Here is a 16,570-nt window from a genome sequence, read left to right on the forward strand (position 1 = left end):
ATTAGTCTTTTTCAGATGATAGTGGGCAAAGGTTTTCTCCCGTTCTGTAGGATGTCTTTTCACTCTGTTATTCCTTTGCTGTGGAGCAACCTCCTAGTATGATAGAATCCTCTGTATCAAGCTTGGTTTTTGGTTACTAGGCTTTCAGCTTCCCATCCAAAAATCATTACCTATACTAATGTCCCCAAGTGCCCCCCCCCCAGTATCGTCTACTTGCAGTTTCATAGTTTCAGGTATTATATTTAGGCTTTTAATGCACTTTGATTTTTTTTTTAATTAGGGCATGAGATTTGGGTGAGGTTTCCTTCTTCTATGTATGGACGAATCTCCATTTTCCCCAGAACTGATTATCAAAGAGGCTGTCCTTTCTCAATTGTGTGTTCGCTGCCTTTGTTGAGACTCAGTTTACTGAAGATGTAAGTATTCCTGGGATCTCTATTCCTACATATGGAGTATGTCCTATTTTAAGCTGGTCTCTTCCAGACAAGCACTCATTCTACTTTCAGTCCTTTTGTCTGTAAAAAAAAAAAAAAAAAAAAAATTTGAGTGACTTTTATGCATGTGATCAAAGGATCATTTATGAGTGCTTATCTTAGGATTCACTGCTGTTTTAGTTACTGTGTCCTATCTGAGGGTAATGCTAAATTGACCACAGCTGTTCTAGAGAGAAACATAATTTATTGAAAAGAGAGAGGTTGTTAGTGGCATTGTCCCCAACGATCAACTGATGGGGTTCACATAACATGTCCAACATTTCCAATGAAGCTCCTTCACAAGGTGGTGAACAAAATTTCAGAACTCTGAGGGATAGTTGTAAACCTCAAAGGTTTTACAATATTTAGTTTATTTCTAATTATATTTATCACTATAAGGAATAATGATAAATTTCCCACAATGATTCGCCAGTCCTTCATTAGAAAGTTCTGGATTAGTGTCCTTTAGTTTTACAAGACTGAGCAAAGATCAGAGGGTTGTCATGAGCTGTTCCAGACCCAGTGGTTGATGATCAGTTGTGCCATTGTTGACCCTGCAGTGAGCCGGCAATGAGATCATCAGAACAAAGTCAAGGAAGAAGAGTGACAAATAAACCTTCAGTCAAGATCACAGCAGTTTAAAAAGTTTTTATGTTTCATGTAATATTTCCAGGTACCCAGTGTTCAGCCTACTCTGTGTACTTCAGGTTCACTTGTGTGAATAGGTTTTAAGAAAGAAGGGGTAAGGTGTTGTCCTTGACCCTGAGAGGGATTGGAATGAGTGCCTGCAAGGTCTGTGCACACACAAGCACAGACGCTCTGACAAGCAAGAGGTACCAGGGACAGGGACAGCGCTTGCCCATCTAAGGCACACTCATACTACTGTTGCTGCCTCCGTGAACATACCAGCTAGGCTTCAAACTTGGCTCAGGCTACCAACACATTTTCCAGGACACTCTGTTTCATGAGGACTCCTCTCTCCACGAATGACCTTTTTGCCAAAAGAAACTGAGTAGGAAAAAATATTTCAAAATTCTAATTTGTAGCTATCCTAATCCGGATGCCCTGGACACAGGGCCATAACAAACGTCTGCAATAATAAAAATTTCTGTGAGGAGCTGGAGTTGTAGCTCAGTGATAGAGCACTTGCCTTACAAGTGTGAGGCACTGGATTCTATAGTAGAATCACATAAAAACAAATAAAGGATTGAGTCCATATACAACTAAAAAAAAAAAGTTCTGTGAGAATATAAATTAATAGGTGAAAATTGATCCCTGTTTTCCGAGTCACCAATAAACTATATGTCAATAAATATCCTAAAATCCTGCCCCAAAGCAAAGAAGATGATTATATCCTTTATGCAGAAGAGCATTTAACAAAGTCCCAAGTTTTTTTCTTGAAAACAACTCTCTCCACAGTAAGATATAGAAGGGAATTTTCTCAGCATAATAAAAGACATCTATGGAAACCTCACATTTTCATGGGGGAAAGTTGAACATTTAGCTTCCAGAGATCTAGTAGAAGACAAGGATGCTCTCACTTACCACTTCTAGTCAACAAAGCACTAGAAATCCTAGCAAAAGCAATAAGGCAACAAAAAGAAATCAAAACACCTAAATCTGAAGGAAAAAATTCAAATCATCACTGCTTCAGCATAGGATCCTGTCGAAAGAGGATCCCAAACATTTAGAACAAATAAATGAATTCAGTGAAACTGCAGAATACAAAGTATAGAAAAAGGAGCATTTTATACACAAACAAAAAAATACCCACACAAAAAATGAAAAATAAAATCTCATGTATCACTGTATTAAAAATAAAACATTACAAAAAAAAAACAGGATGTGAAAGATGCGTAGGCTGAACACCATGAACATTAACTAAGTAAAGAGGACTCAAGCAAATGGCAAGATATCCCTTGCTCATGGATTAAAAGAATATTGTTAAAAACTTTCATATTACTCAAAGTGATCTATAGATTCTAATCAATACCTATCAAACAAATGATCTAGAAAAGTCAGAATCAAGCCCAGGAAAGAAAAATAAAGTCAGAGCCATCACTCCACCTGATTTTAAATGTTCAGGAGATGGATATGTTGTATCTGATTACACCATGTTTGTATGCATTGAAACATCACAATGGTACTCCATTAATATGTACAACTTTTCTGCTTTTAATGTATCAGTGAAAAAATAAATATAATTTAAATGAATAAATACACTATTGTGCCAAAGCTATATATTAATCAAAACAGTAAGGTACTACCATAAAAAAGGCACACACCATGGTACAGAATGAGGAGCAACATAACACAAACATATTAGTTAAACTAATTTTCCACAAGGGTGCCAAGAGTACATGATTAGGAAAAGATAGTCTCTTTAATAAATGGTCCTGGGAAAACTGAATTTCCATAGACAAAATAGCTAACTGGACTCACATTTTACCATTCAAAATAGATTGAAGGAATTATGCCTGAAACCATAAAATTCCTACAGGAAAAGAAAAGGGAAGAATCCTTGACATTAGCATTGGCAATGAGTTTTTTAATATCACCACAAAACGTCAATCTCCAACAACAAAAAATAAATAAATAAGACTATATCAAACTAAAAACATTCTTCACAATAGAGAAAACAATCAACAAAATACTTATATAACCTATATAACCACAAAATACTTGCAAAGTGTATATCTAATAAGTTTTTAACACCCAAAATATATAAAGAATTCACACAACTCAACTACAGAAAAGCCAATATCCTGTTTTAAAACTGGACAAAGATAGACAAACTCTAGATAGGGCAGAGGGGTTGGAAGAGAAGGGAGGGAGCATGGGGTTATTAATGATGGTGGAATGTAATGATCAGTATTATCCAGAGTACAGGTATGAAGACATGAATTGGTGTGAATATACTTTATATACAACCAAAGATATGAAAAATTGTGCTCTATATGTGTAATAAGAATGGTAATGCATTCAGCTGTCATATATAAATTTAAAAAAAGACTTAAATGACATTTTCTTTTTCAAAGAGCATAGAAATGGCCAGTAGATATATGACAAGATGCTCAAAATCATTAGTCATCAAGGAAGTGAAAATTGAAACTACAAGGAGATATCACCTTGTACCTGTCCGAGGGGAATATCATCGGAAAGACAAGGGATATCAAGCATTACTGAAGATGTGCAAAAATGAGAAGCCCTGTGCATGGTTGGCAGGAACGTCTCTTGGTGCACCCACTAAGGAATATAGCATAGAGATTCCTAGATAAATTTAAAAGGGAATTGCCAGAGAATCAGTTTCCAACTATATACCTAAAGGAGATGAAATCAGTATCTCATAAAGTTATCTGCAGTCTCATATTCATTGCACAATTATTGACAGAAGCCAAGATACAGAAATAACAAAACAAACACAGAAACAACCAAAGTGTCCATCAACATAAAAATGGCGAAAAGAAGCATGTGTTTGAATATTCTTCAACTTTAAAGAAAAGAAAAAGAAGAAGAAAAAGGAGATCATGTCATTTGCCACCATATAGAATACATAAAGAGAATTAAAGAGCAGTGACCAGGGAAGGAGAGAAGGGCAAGAAAAGGGGAGATGTAGGTTTGATTCATTCTGTATCAAATATGAAGAATGAATAAGTGCCAAGATCTTATGTATAATCAATATAGTCACATTATAATATTATAATACTATAATATAATATTGACTATACTCAATATTATTAATATTGTTAGATTTAGAATATTTGCTAAAAGAGCATATTTTAGATACTCTTTCCAAAAATCAATCAATAATAATTCATTGTGGGATGATTGATTTAGTAATTTGCTATGTAATAATTTCACTTTTTATATCTCTATATGTAAGAGAACAATGGAGACAGAAGCAAGGTGCAGAGACAGAATGGCAGAATGGCCTCTTGGCCAAGCTGCTGGTTTTGTTAATATCCATAGGTTACATTAGGTCACTGGCAACAGTGAGACATTATTGCTCATTGTGTCATTTAGGCAAGTTACAGAGTTAGCAACATTATGCAGCTTATTGATCAGTCACTTACTATAGTTGCAATGTGCTGTTAGGAACCTTGTGTAGATCTCAAGAAAGTCCTTTGTTTGGGCTGGGGATGTGGCTCAAGCGGTAGCATGCTCACCTGGCATGCGTGCAGCCAGCACCACATACAAACAAAGATGTTGTGCCCCCCGAAAACTAAAAAATAAATATTAAAAAATTCCCTCTCTCTCTCTCTCTCTCAAAAAAAAAAAAAAAAGAAAGAAAAGAAAAGAAAGAAAGTCCTTTGTTTAAGTTACTGTTATGTGGACAGGTCCAGGCACAGTAGAGCTTGGTGAAACATGTGGTTGTCTAACAAGAGAGTTTCTTTATTCCCAGGAACTGTGTGCCTGAGATCAAGGTCCAGGCAAATAAGACTCTAGCCTAGAGTCTCCTCATGAAGGGCATTGCCACAGCGGCTAGGCATTGCACATGGATTAGTCATCTTATTAGTTCCTGGAGGAAACTACAGAATATTCCAATCATTGGGAAATAGGGTACCTGTTACCCCCAGGAGTTTGCTCACCAGAGGAACACTGTTCTGTACATTTCTACAGCCAGACATATATATGTTAAAGCAATGTGTTGTACACCTTAACTATAAATAATAAAAAGTTTTTAAATAAAAAATAAATTTCATAATTCATCTTCATTCATACAAAATATCTATTATTTTCTGAATTATCAACCCTTGATCAGTTTGTGATTACCAAGTGCAATGCCAATGTGAAGCCACATGGTAAAGAGGGACCATTGATTTTTAATGAATAATTTTATACAGTCTTTTTAAAATATATTTTTTAGATGTATAGACCTTTATTATAGACCTCATTTACTTATATGTGGTGCTGAGAATCGAACCCAGTGCCTCACACATGCTAGGAAAGTGCTCTACCACTGAGCCACAGCCTCAGCCCCTTAATGAATAATTTCATATTTGCAAAGAGAGAGAAAGTAGTATAAAGAACTGACTTCTCCTACATAGGTTTGAAAATATTATCAACTCATAATTGAAGGAAATTTTATATATCATATTTCATTCATGAATTGTTCAACATATGTTTCTAAAATGTAAAGATTATTCTTTTAAATATAACAAAAATTACCTTATGGTACCTGAAAATTAAAGTTCTCACATTATTATTAATCACCACAAAATTTCTCCACTGTCTCATGAGTTATATATTTTTTTACAATTTATTTATTGAGCTAGAATAAAATTAAGACCATGCCTTGATATAAGCTAATACATCTCATGAATCTTTTTAACCTATTATTTTCTCCTTTCACTTTAAAATAGGATAATATGATTTCAAAACCCCATTCCAAGACCTAGGTTAATTTGTTTTTCTAGATCTTCTCAGAGAAAAAAGAAAATACTATGATGTTTTTAGTGTAAATATTATCACCCCCCCTTGTTTTACTCAACCATCTCACATCTACTTTTCTCCCACACAGAAATTCCTAGTTCCCAATGAATTTACCTAGTAACATGTCATAACATACTCACTTCATCCCACAAATGCCCACATGTCAGACTTAAAAAACGTAAACACGACCACCAAAGTGATTACTGAAAACTACTATTATTTCAGTAACTGACAGTTACTGAAAATTATTATTTTTGACCCTAGAGTATATTTCCCTAGAAAGGTACTTCAAATAGCCCCTGGCTCCGTGGAATGGCATCAACTTGGGTAGTGTTCTTGTTCAATTTATATTTTGCTTCAGTTTTTACAAATCGATGTTTTGTTCAGTAATTTTGACAAAATTTACACTTGGAGCAGGATTTCCAGAGTAGCAGGGCAAAGAACAGAATATCCTTTCCCCCTAAATCAGCGATAATATGGGACAAAATTCTCAAAATAAAATACATTGGCATCCAGAAATGAGTGAGGGCGACAACAAATTGAGAAGAGCTCGCTCACAAACAAGGACCCCAGGCTCCCTGAGATCAGTGGGGGCTGCACAACTTAACATGGGGAAGCGCCTGCCCTTGCCCTGGCCAGACAGTCAGCTGGGCTGAGGACCAGCAGTCCTGCTGCCACGGAAGGGTAGGCCCCATTCGGAACTCCATAGACAGACTCCATGCCCAGAGAGCTTGTTGAGACAATAGCCACAGGTGGTTAAAAAGCCAAAGGTCAGCCTCACAGCTGCCAGAGGCTGCAGAACTGGAGGGAGAGAAGGACCAGGCAGGGCTGAGTAAGATACCTGGGAGAGGAGACAGGCAGAGTGGACTCTGAGAGGTGCCCATTTGTTTCAGGGATCTGGAAGGCTGCACACAGGCTGAGGAAGGGCCAAAGAGAGACAGTTATCAAGCTCTCCTGGTTACACCTGAGGAATTGCACAAAGAGAAAGCACAACCAGGACAGATTTGCCAACTGCTCAGATTATGTGTGTGCCCCAACCACCAGCAAAAGGCAGAAGCTTTACTAGCTTAAGGTGGTAGGCACAGTCACTCATTCCCTACCATGAAATTGCACTGACCCAAGTGCTGCTCCTAGGAGACTGGGTAAATAACTACTTATTTTTTCAATAAGTAGGAAAGAGAGGGAAGGAGAAAGGGACTGAAGAAACAATTGTAAACAAACAAACAAAATACTGAGCAGAGACATCAGTAACTACAAATTGCATTGCTATAAGAGTTTACAAAGTTAATTCCGGCAGGTAACTAAGCAAAAACAAATAGAAATCACAAAAAAATCAGAAGAATCCAAACCATAACAATGACTTGATTTAAAGAGACCTGTTCAGAAACAAACCAAAGTTTTGTTTGACAAGATGAATTCATGACACGATGAATAATAAATATTGACACATGAAATTCCATTCAGCAATAGAAAGGAACAGGTTCCAATATAATTAGCAACATAGATCCCTTATATCCTAAGATAAATGGAAAACAAAAAGCCAAATATAAAAAAATACCTACGATGTATTCCTATCTTTGTAGCTAGGGAAATACATACTCACAGAGGCAAAAAGCGGGAGAGTGGTTGCAAAAGGCCCAACTGGTGTGGTTCTGAACAAAACCAAGTAGAAGGAGTTATGGGATCCTGCATCTGATGGTGGTGTTGTTCATGTGAGGAAATCTATTTGTTGAAATGAATGGAACCATACCGTTAAGATGCATGCATTCTACTGAAAATTTTACATCAATAAAGTTGACTTAATAAAATTTTTAAAGTAATAAAATCATAGACACAGTAAGAAGGAGATGGACCTATGGAAAAGAAAACATCCCACTTCAGAGGGAGACGGTCTCAGCGGTTTTCCCCCCACTCGTTCAGCACCTGTGTGTGATGCTCTCCCGTTCAGTGCTTAGCAAATGCTGTTGAATTAATGAATGAAATCTAAAGGGACTACAGTCTAGCCAAGGCACTCTCAGGACATTCTTGTTGGGAAATTGTCTTGCATAAACATTTGGTGGCCTTGATTTCATCTCAATCAAGAGAACAAATTCAACTGCTCCTTTTTCTTTACCATTTTGGGATATCTATGCCCACCCACATCACACATTTCACATGTGACTTTACCATTTTGGGGTATCTATGCCCACCCACATCACACTTCACATGTGACTTTACCATTGGGGTATCTATGCCCACCCACATCACACTTCACATGTGACTTTACTATTTTGGGGTATCTAAGCCCACCCACATCACACTTCACATGTGACTTTACCATTTTGGGGTATCTATGCCCACCCACATCACACTTCACATGTGACTTTACCATTTTGGGGTATCTATGCCCACATCACATTTCACATGTGACTTTACCATTTGGGGGTATCTATGCCCACATCACACTTCACATTTCTCTGTCTCTCTCTGTCTCTGTCTCTGTCTCCCCACCCCCACTCCTTCTTTCTTCCTAACAAACATAAAGCAGTTGCCTCATTATATGTAGTGTGTCAAGAGAGTAAGCTGTGATTTCTCTTAAGGATTTCAGGAGAAGAAGAGGATAGTAAGGGAGGCTGGAACCTCTCAACAAAGTTAACAAGCATCAGACAACTACAGAGACAGCAATGACTCAAAAGCAACCACAAAGTGTAAAAGAAAATGGAAAAAAAATGCCAGCACAATAGTCTAACACAGATATGAGGCATTAGTGTTTTCCACTGAGCAAATATTACCTGTGAGAAAGCGATCTATGCCATGTCCATATACCTAAGGAGCTTAAAAATAAGGGAAGACCCCCGGTAACTGCAGATCACGCAAGAAGTGAGGCATGCATGCATTAGTGTGTCCAGTTGACACTCTATGGGCACCGAGGAGGGAAAGCTGCTTCCCACTCAAGGGTCCAGAAAAATCTCTGAAGGAACTGGCATCAGGGCTTTGTGGGTTGAGTACAGTAAAAGTGGTGAATGGATGCCGGGGTCCGGCTGCAGCAAAATAGCCGGGGGATGACGAATAACTTGCATACGTTGATACAGCAGGAATGGGAGCCATTTATTGTAGGGCAACAGAGCTATTTATACATTTTGCACAGCTTATCTTAATTAGCATAAACTAGATACATCAATCAACCAATAAGGAATCTCCACACTTAATGGCTCACTTTTGTTACTTCTCAAACCACTCCCTCTGACATTTTGCCAGGCACCATCCAGACTTGTTTACGAACTCTAACATTTCTCTGGCAAAATACCAGGTGTTATTTTTGACTTATTTACAGACCTTAACAAATGGAAGAATGCTATTCAGAGTTACAGAAGACAGATGGCCTTATCTGTGCAAGTAATTATTAGGTAGAAGGAGGAAAAAAAATAAATAGGAGAGTAGAACAGAGGAAGGAAATTCCCAGCTCTCTCAAGTTCTGAGACAATGGGGTTCCCATCGCATTGAGGGGGGCATGGTGAGGCATCCCATGGGGTACACTGTCATGAGTTGGTGAGGAACAGAAATGGAAGAAACTCTAATATGTTGGAGAAGGTGACTGAGAATAAAGCAGAGTGATTAAGAGAGAAAAGCCAAGACAGGTGACAATGGAATACAGAACAAGAAATTGGGAAAAGATAAGGGAATGTGAAGAAGCCATGAGTCCCTCTTGAAACAAATTACAAGGATTATCAAAAGTATTAGGGGCACCATTGTTGCCAAGGGGATGAAACTCATGGAAAGGGGTTCACTGTGGATACTGGACACACACTTGGATTTCACCTTAACCCCACTGCTGATTCTACTCCCTCCTCTAATTTCCTTACTGAACATGTACATTCTGGGGATGAGCCAATCAGGCATCCTGTTCCAATCACTCTGTTCCTGCTCCTCCCAAGGAACTTTTCCTTGTCTAACTCCAAATCTCATGGATCTACGTGTCCCTGGTGTCCCACTGGTCTGTTCCTCAAATCACCCATGTTGATTTCTTTCTCACAATTCTTTCTGCATCAGGCATCACCGAACTTTCCTCTTAGGACCAAGACCACCTGCTCACATTTCCAACTCCCATTTCCCTGACCCCAGCAGAGGGTCATGCCCTGGCCTGCTGGGCTGCTAGCTTCAGTCCACTAGAAAGGCCAGCTGCCCCATCAGCTAACACACCCAGGACGGCCAAAGACAGCTTTAGTCAGCTTTGCTTTCCCATGACCAAGAGACCAGAGAAGAAAACTTAGAGCAGGGGAAGTTTATTTGGGGCTCACAATTCCAGAGGTTTAGTCCATGCTTGACTGAGTCCATTGCTCCTGGTCAAGGTGAGGCAGCAGCACATCATGGCAGAAGGGCACAGTCGATGAAAGCCATTCAGCTTGTGCTGGAGTCAGAAAGCGAAGACAGGGAAGGGGAAAGGGCCACAGGGAAATGCACCCTTCCAGGACATGTCGCCAAACCCACCTCCTCCAGCCATGGCCCACCTGCCTGCAGTTACCACCCAGTCCCATGCATTCAAACCAACATGGATCCATTAGGTTACAGTTCTGGTGATCCAGTCATTTACCTTAGACTATTCCTACATGAAGAGAGGAGATTCAGCATCATCTCGTGTCCGTAACAGAAACCATGTCACATCAGCATCAGGAAGAAGATAAAAAATGCCCCATTAATTAATTAATGCCCCATTACTGCTGTTCTCCTCACATGCACATCATCTAAACAAGCTTTGCATAGAAACCAGAGACATTGCAAATGAGCAATAGTCAGTCACCTGAGGATTGAGTGAAAGGAGAGCCAGGAATCTGGACTCACTGCAGAGAGCACAACAGAGATTCATATGTGAGGACTTATGAAGAGCTGGGAAAACATTATTCATTTAATATGCAAAATTATATTTTTTCCTCTCTGGTAAACTCATATCAGGCAAACTTCATTATGTCCTTTTCTTTGTCCTGTTTAACCAGTTTAACCATAAAGGGTCAAGACTTCCATTTAAATATCTTATGGGATAGAGGATGCATGACCTAAAGTATCCTCTTGAGGCACCAGGGACAGCTGATACTTGTATTCTCATGAATGACACTAGTAACTTCAAGTTTGTGCAGAAGGTGACCACTTATCTTGGACAAAATAATCAAGTCTAGAAGGTCTGGTTCAAGCAAGGAGTCCAAAGGTTGCCTCCAGAGACATTGTCCCCAGGATTGGGACAGAGGCTGGCTTTGATGCAACCAGCAATCCAAGTAATAGAAAAGGACCTATGGAGAGCAGAAGTTAGATTGGAAAGGGCTAATGACAATGAGAGAAGGCAGTGGGAGGCTGAGAACCTGAGTTCGTCTGATGAAAGAATCATTCCAGATTAAAGAAGATGGGAAGTTGATCAATTGTCCAGTATTCTCCTCTGATGGACAGGTATGTCAATAAAGGCTGAAGGATATGAAGTGACCTTTCAGAATCATACAGGGATGTTTCTGAGCTCATCTGCAAGAAGCTGAGGCCCTGGAGAGAAGCTGGAACCCTTGGAGGTCAGACTGTGTCTGAGAGCTCAGGGCTGCAGGGGAAATGAGAGGTGGAGGGGGAGTTTCAGGGCCGTGGGAGGCACGTTTCCCTTCTGACATACACTTTGTATGATGAAGAAATTTGCCAGTTGAAAGAGAGGAAGTCACTACTGAGTGCTGAGAAAAAGGGTTGCTGACATGAGAGATCAAACACCAGCTGAGAGTCAGAGGTCCTCTGGCAGAGAAATGCTGCTCCTGCTACTTCTACTGCTAGCAGTCCTCTTCTCAGGTGGTGACAATCAGGAAGGTAAGCAGCAACCTAAAGTGGTACAGAGGGTTTGCTGGAAAGCAGGTTGCACTTGCCCAGGTGCACCTGGACTCTGAGGCCCTGCCCTCTCCCGACTCCAGCCTCCTTCCACCAGCTGGAGGTGGGGCAGCAGCCTGAGGCCCTGGGGCTCTCAAATGTGTCAGGTGTTAAGTTTCTGCAAACCCTGGGATCTTGGTTCCTGCATCTTCCCACTATCCATGTTTTTTCTTTGCCTCTATCTTCTCTCCTTCACTTAAGTCTTTTCTGGTTTTCTTCACAGCCTACCAAGGGCCGACCTCCTTCCATGTCATGCAAATCTCATCCTTTGCCAACAGCACCTGGACGCTGAATCGTGGCTCAGGCTGGTTGGAAGATCTGCAGATTCATGGCTGGGATAGTGACACAGGCACTGCTATATTCCTGAAGCCCTGGTCTAAGGGCAACCTCTCTGATGAGGAGGTCACAGAGCTGGAGGAGATCTTCAGAGTCTACTTCTTTGGAATTACCAAGGAAGTGCAGGAACGGATCAGTGACCTCCAGTTGGAGTGTGAGTCCAGTCCTCAGAACTGAGGGCTTCCTGTGACTTGCTTACCCGCTTGCTTCTCAGCTCCCTGGTCCCTCCCCCTCCTCCCTTCTTTACCCAGCTGCATGCACACACTTCTCTAGAGCGGGCTCCCTGTCCGACTCCTCTCCTCTACAAACTCTGATCTGGCTGCGTCCTCACTCCTCTCTGACACATGAATGGCTTTGCTGCATGACCAGCCCCTGGTGGGTCTCTGGTGAGACTTTCTCCTTATTTTCCTACTTGTGTCTCAGTGATCTAAAGTGTGGTTCCTCCTCTTATTCACCCTTTCAAACACAGGGAGTTCCATTTCCCTGTGGACTCCTGGTTCCCTTGGGAAATCTGTGATGGTGACGGCATAGCACTGTTCCTCCCCCTCTGCCTCTCCTCTGCCCTATAACCACATCCCCTTTACCACATCATTGTGCCATTCAGGAGAGGCGCAGGTGTCCCCCTCCCCCGGGGCTCTACCTCTGAAAGTCTCTAAATGCTGTGATAACTTATTGATTCACATTCCACACTTTTTCCTCACCCAGAATCTGTGTCCTGGGTCCTCCCCACCTTGCTTTCTTCTGGTTTGCTGGTTAGTAACTTTTATTTCTGTTTTCCTTCTGCACAGATCCTTTTGAATTCCAGGGCATAGCAGGCTGTGAGCTACAGTCTGGGGGAGCCATCGGGAGTTTCTTGAACGGGGCTATAAAAGGACTGGATTTCCTGAGCATCAATACTACCTGTTGGCCTGCCCCAAGCGGTGGCAGCAGGGCACAGAAGGTCTGTGAATTAATCGCAAATTACAAAGGCATCTTTGACACAATAGAGCACCTGCTCTATAAAACCTGTCCCCGGTTTCTCTTGAGCGTCCTGGAGGCAGGGAAGTTGTACCTCCAGAGACAAGGTGAGTCCTGCCATTTCCCTTTCAGTTCTCCTTAAATCCAAGAGTGGGAAAGCACCCAGGGAGGAGGAGGGCTTCATCAAGGATCTATTCCATTCCCAAAGGAACACAAGGGCTTAAGGTGCACATCAGTCTGCGTCCATGTGCTCTGGGTCAGCACCAGCAGGTGACACTCTCCCTGTCCCTGTTGCCCTAGTGAAGCCCAAGGCCTGGCTGTCCAGCGGTCCCAGTCCTGAACCTGGCCATGTGCTGCTGGTGTGCCACGTGTCTGGCTTCTACCCCAAACATGTGTGGGTGATGTGGATGCGAGGTGAGCAGGAGCAGCAGGGCACTCAGCGAGGTGACTTCCTGCCCAACGCGGATGGGACCTGGAACCTCCGAACAACCCTGGATGTAGCAGCTGGGGAGGCAGCTGGCCTGGCCTGCAGGGTGAAGCACAGCAGCCTAGGAGGGCAGGACCTCGTCCTCTACTGGGGTGAGAAAGGGCTGGGGCCCAGCTGGAGGTGGAGGGAGGGGGTGCCCCAGCACAGAGGATGGGCCTGGGAAGGATGGGGAAGAGGAGGAGGAAGGCAGGGGGAGAGGTGGTGGTCAGAGAGGGGAGGGAGGTGAGGAGAACAGACCTCTAGGAAATGAAGCCTGCAGAGCTGGACAAAGGGAGGCCCGGGAATGAATGCGTGAGATTCGTAGTGATGGTCTGTGTCCTCCCTCCCCATGGCAGGACGCTCCATCCCCATTGGCCTGGTCATTCTGGCAGTTATAGTGCCCGCTCTGATCTTCCTGCTGGGCCTTGTGTTATGGTTCTGGAGACGCAGGTGAGTTTCTATTTCCTTACTCTTCCTTTGCTGTCCACCCTCCCACTCTTCCTACCCTGTCTCTATTTACATTATGTCAACCTCCACTTTTCACCAGACTTTTCTTGGAGCTGCATGGAGCTAATATAAAAATGTGGTAAATGACACATACTATGATTTTCTATCTTTACCATTTTTAAATGTGTTAAATGCATTCACATTCTGTGCATCCGTCACCATCATCCATCTCCCCAGTCTTTTTCATCTTGCAAAATGGAAATTCATTTTCCACCTAAAAACTCTTCTCTGTTCCCTTCTTCCCTACTGGTTGGTGGCTCTTCCACTTTCCATCTCTACCAATTTGACGACCCTCTTCAAGTCTTATAATTGGAATCGTGCAGTCTTTGTCACTTTGTGACATGTTTATTGTATTTAGCAGTTTGACCACATGGTTTATGTATGTTGTAGCATACATCAGAATTTCCTTTCATCTCAAGGTTGAGAAATATTCCACTGTATGCACACAACGTGCCTTTCCCCATGTATCTACTACCAGACTCCTGAGTTCCTCTACCACCGACTATTGTGAATTATGTCACTATGAATGTGGATGTACACACATCTCTTACATTGAGCTTTTTTTTGCTTGTTTTCTTGACAGGTCATATCAGGACATCTAGGGAAGACGTATGATGTCATCTCCCATCTGTGATAAATACATAAAGCCCAGAAACTTCAGATGTCAGCCCCACCTCAATCTCATTATATTTCATGAGATGATCATTGTTTTCATGACATCTGAGTTCTAATAGTTTGCTAGAAAATATCACTATTTGGATATCTCTGAAAAATAATGAAAACTGTCAATTTACTTTGAGATTGTATCAGAAATAGAAATTATCCATATTTCATCATTTATTAGGTATATATTCTGCCTTGTTGAATTGACAGTTTTGTCAAGTTAATTTTGTGACTTACATGTAGTGATTTTCAAATGGTGAAACAAAATTTTGTTTCTGTAACTTACCTTTTTTTTGTGAAATCTCTGCAAGTGTATTGAATATATTCTGTAAAAATATTTTATTTAGTGTCTTACATCTTTGTTCATTTAATTCTTACATTTCTGTTTTCAAACATTGGTGTTAGGGTTTTTTTTTTGGCTATATGAAGGAAGTTATAAAATGTTTCTTTGTTTTTATTCTCCAGAGTATGGGATGCTTTGTATGTGCTCATTTTTCATTTTTATTTTTTATACAGATTTGCTATAATTTACCAGTGAAATTTCAGAAACATTTTTTGATAGGAAAGTTTTAAATTTTATGTCCATTTTTTAAAAATAAACCTAACTCTATTCAGAATGTGTATTCAGATTTGTGTATTTGGTAAGCTTCAGATATTTTGGTAAGTCATTCAAATTGCCTAATTCATTATAACATCTGGCTCATATCTCCCCTTTATTATTTTAAAATCTATAGTGTTTGTCGTTATGTAACTTTTATCGGATAATGAACATTTATTCTCTCATGTTGACAAAGGTTTATCAATTTGTGTAGGGCTTCAAAGGTCTAACTTGTAACTTTGGTCATTCTTTCTAGGATCATATCATTTTCTTTGTTATTTTCTTGTTTCTGTTTCCTTTGGTTTTCATGGACTTTCCTATTTCTAATTTCTTGATGTAGATTCACACATAACTTATTTTCACAATTTTTTTCTCATATTTATTTCAAGAGCTAAATATTTCCTTGAACCAGGGCTTTAGTCTACCTCAGAATGTTTGATGTGCTCACAGACTTTGCTGTTTTAATTTATTTTCTAATTCTCCATTTCTTTGTGTGTGTGTGTGTTTTTTTTTTTTTTTTTTTTTTTTTTTTTTTTTTTTGGTTTTAGTACTGGGAATTGAACCCAACAATGTTTTACCACTGAGCAACCTCTGTAGCCCCACCCCTCTTTTAAAATTTTGAGACAGGGTTTCCCTAAGTTGCTTAAGGCCTCAGTAAGTTGCTGAGGCTGATTTTGAACTTGAGATCCGCCTGTCTCAGCCTCCTGAGCCATTGAGATTATAGGCATGTGCCACTTTACCCAGCATGTTGTATTATATTTGTTATTTAGTGTATGTGTTTCTGAATTTTCAGACAAGGGAACATTTTCTTTTTATAATTTTAATCACGAATCCAGCTTAATTCCACTGTGTCAGGAAAATATTTTGCATATTTTTGGCTTTTTGAAAGTTGTTCATGTTGTTTTATGGACAAATTTCATTCTCAGTATAAATATTCCATGTTTACTTGAAGAGAATGTACATTTTTCTATTGTTTCTTGTTTTGTGTTTCTGCATTTAGCTGAATAATGATTCCTTATCCATAAGATGATTGTAAGAAGTCAATGTGGCTGTATCAGGTTCCTTTGGGGTTCATGAAGTCATGGTATATTCTTCCCTCAACTCTCTTAAATTTTGAAACCATTAGTTACACCTGCTATTTCTCTCTTTTGAAAAAGAAATATGTATGCGTATGCTGTTTTTTTTATTCACTTGAACAATGTCTGTCTTTTAATCATTTAGGCTACTTATTTCAATATAATTTACTGCTAACCTTAGGTTTAAAGCCATCAT

The 16,570-nt window shown here is 40.3% G+C and overlaps 1 protein-coding gene across 1 annotated transcript; it reads left to right on the forward strand.

The window, feature by feature from the left end:
• The first annotated feature begins 11,630 nt into the window (after positions 1 to 11,630).
• On the forward strand, positions 11,631 to 14,843 carry LOC113176360 (T-cell surface glycoprotein CD1b-like). The gene is made up of 6 exons (XM_026380826.2): positions 11,631 to 11,714; positions 11,995 to 12,261; positions 12,896 to 13,171; positions 13,365 to 13,643; positions 13,887 to 13,980; positions 14,621 to 14,843. The coding sequence occupies exons 1-6, from the start codon at positions 11,654 to 11,656 to the stop codon at positions 14,637 to 14,639; spliced, it is 996 nt and encodes a 331-aa protein (XP_026236611.1). The 5' UTR covers positions 11,631 to 11,653; the 3' UTR covers positions 14,640 to 14,843.
• Positions 14,844 to 16,570: the final 1,727 nt, after the last annotated feature.

This window comes from Urocitellus parryii, chromosome 11, assembly GCF_045843805.1.
Source record: "Urocitellus parryii isolate mUroPar1 chromosome 11, mUroPar1.hap1, whole genome shotgun sequence".
Lineage (NCBI taxonomy): Eukaryota > Metazoa > Chordata > Mammalia > Rodentia > Sciuridae > Urocitellus > Urocitellus parryii.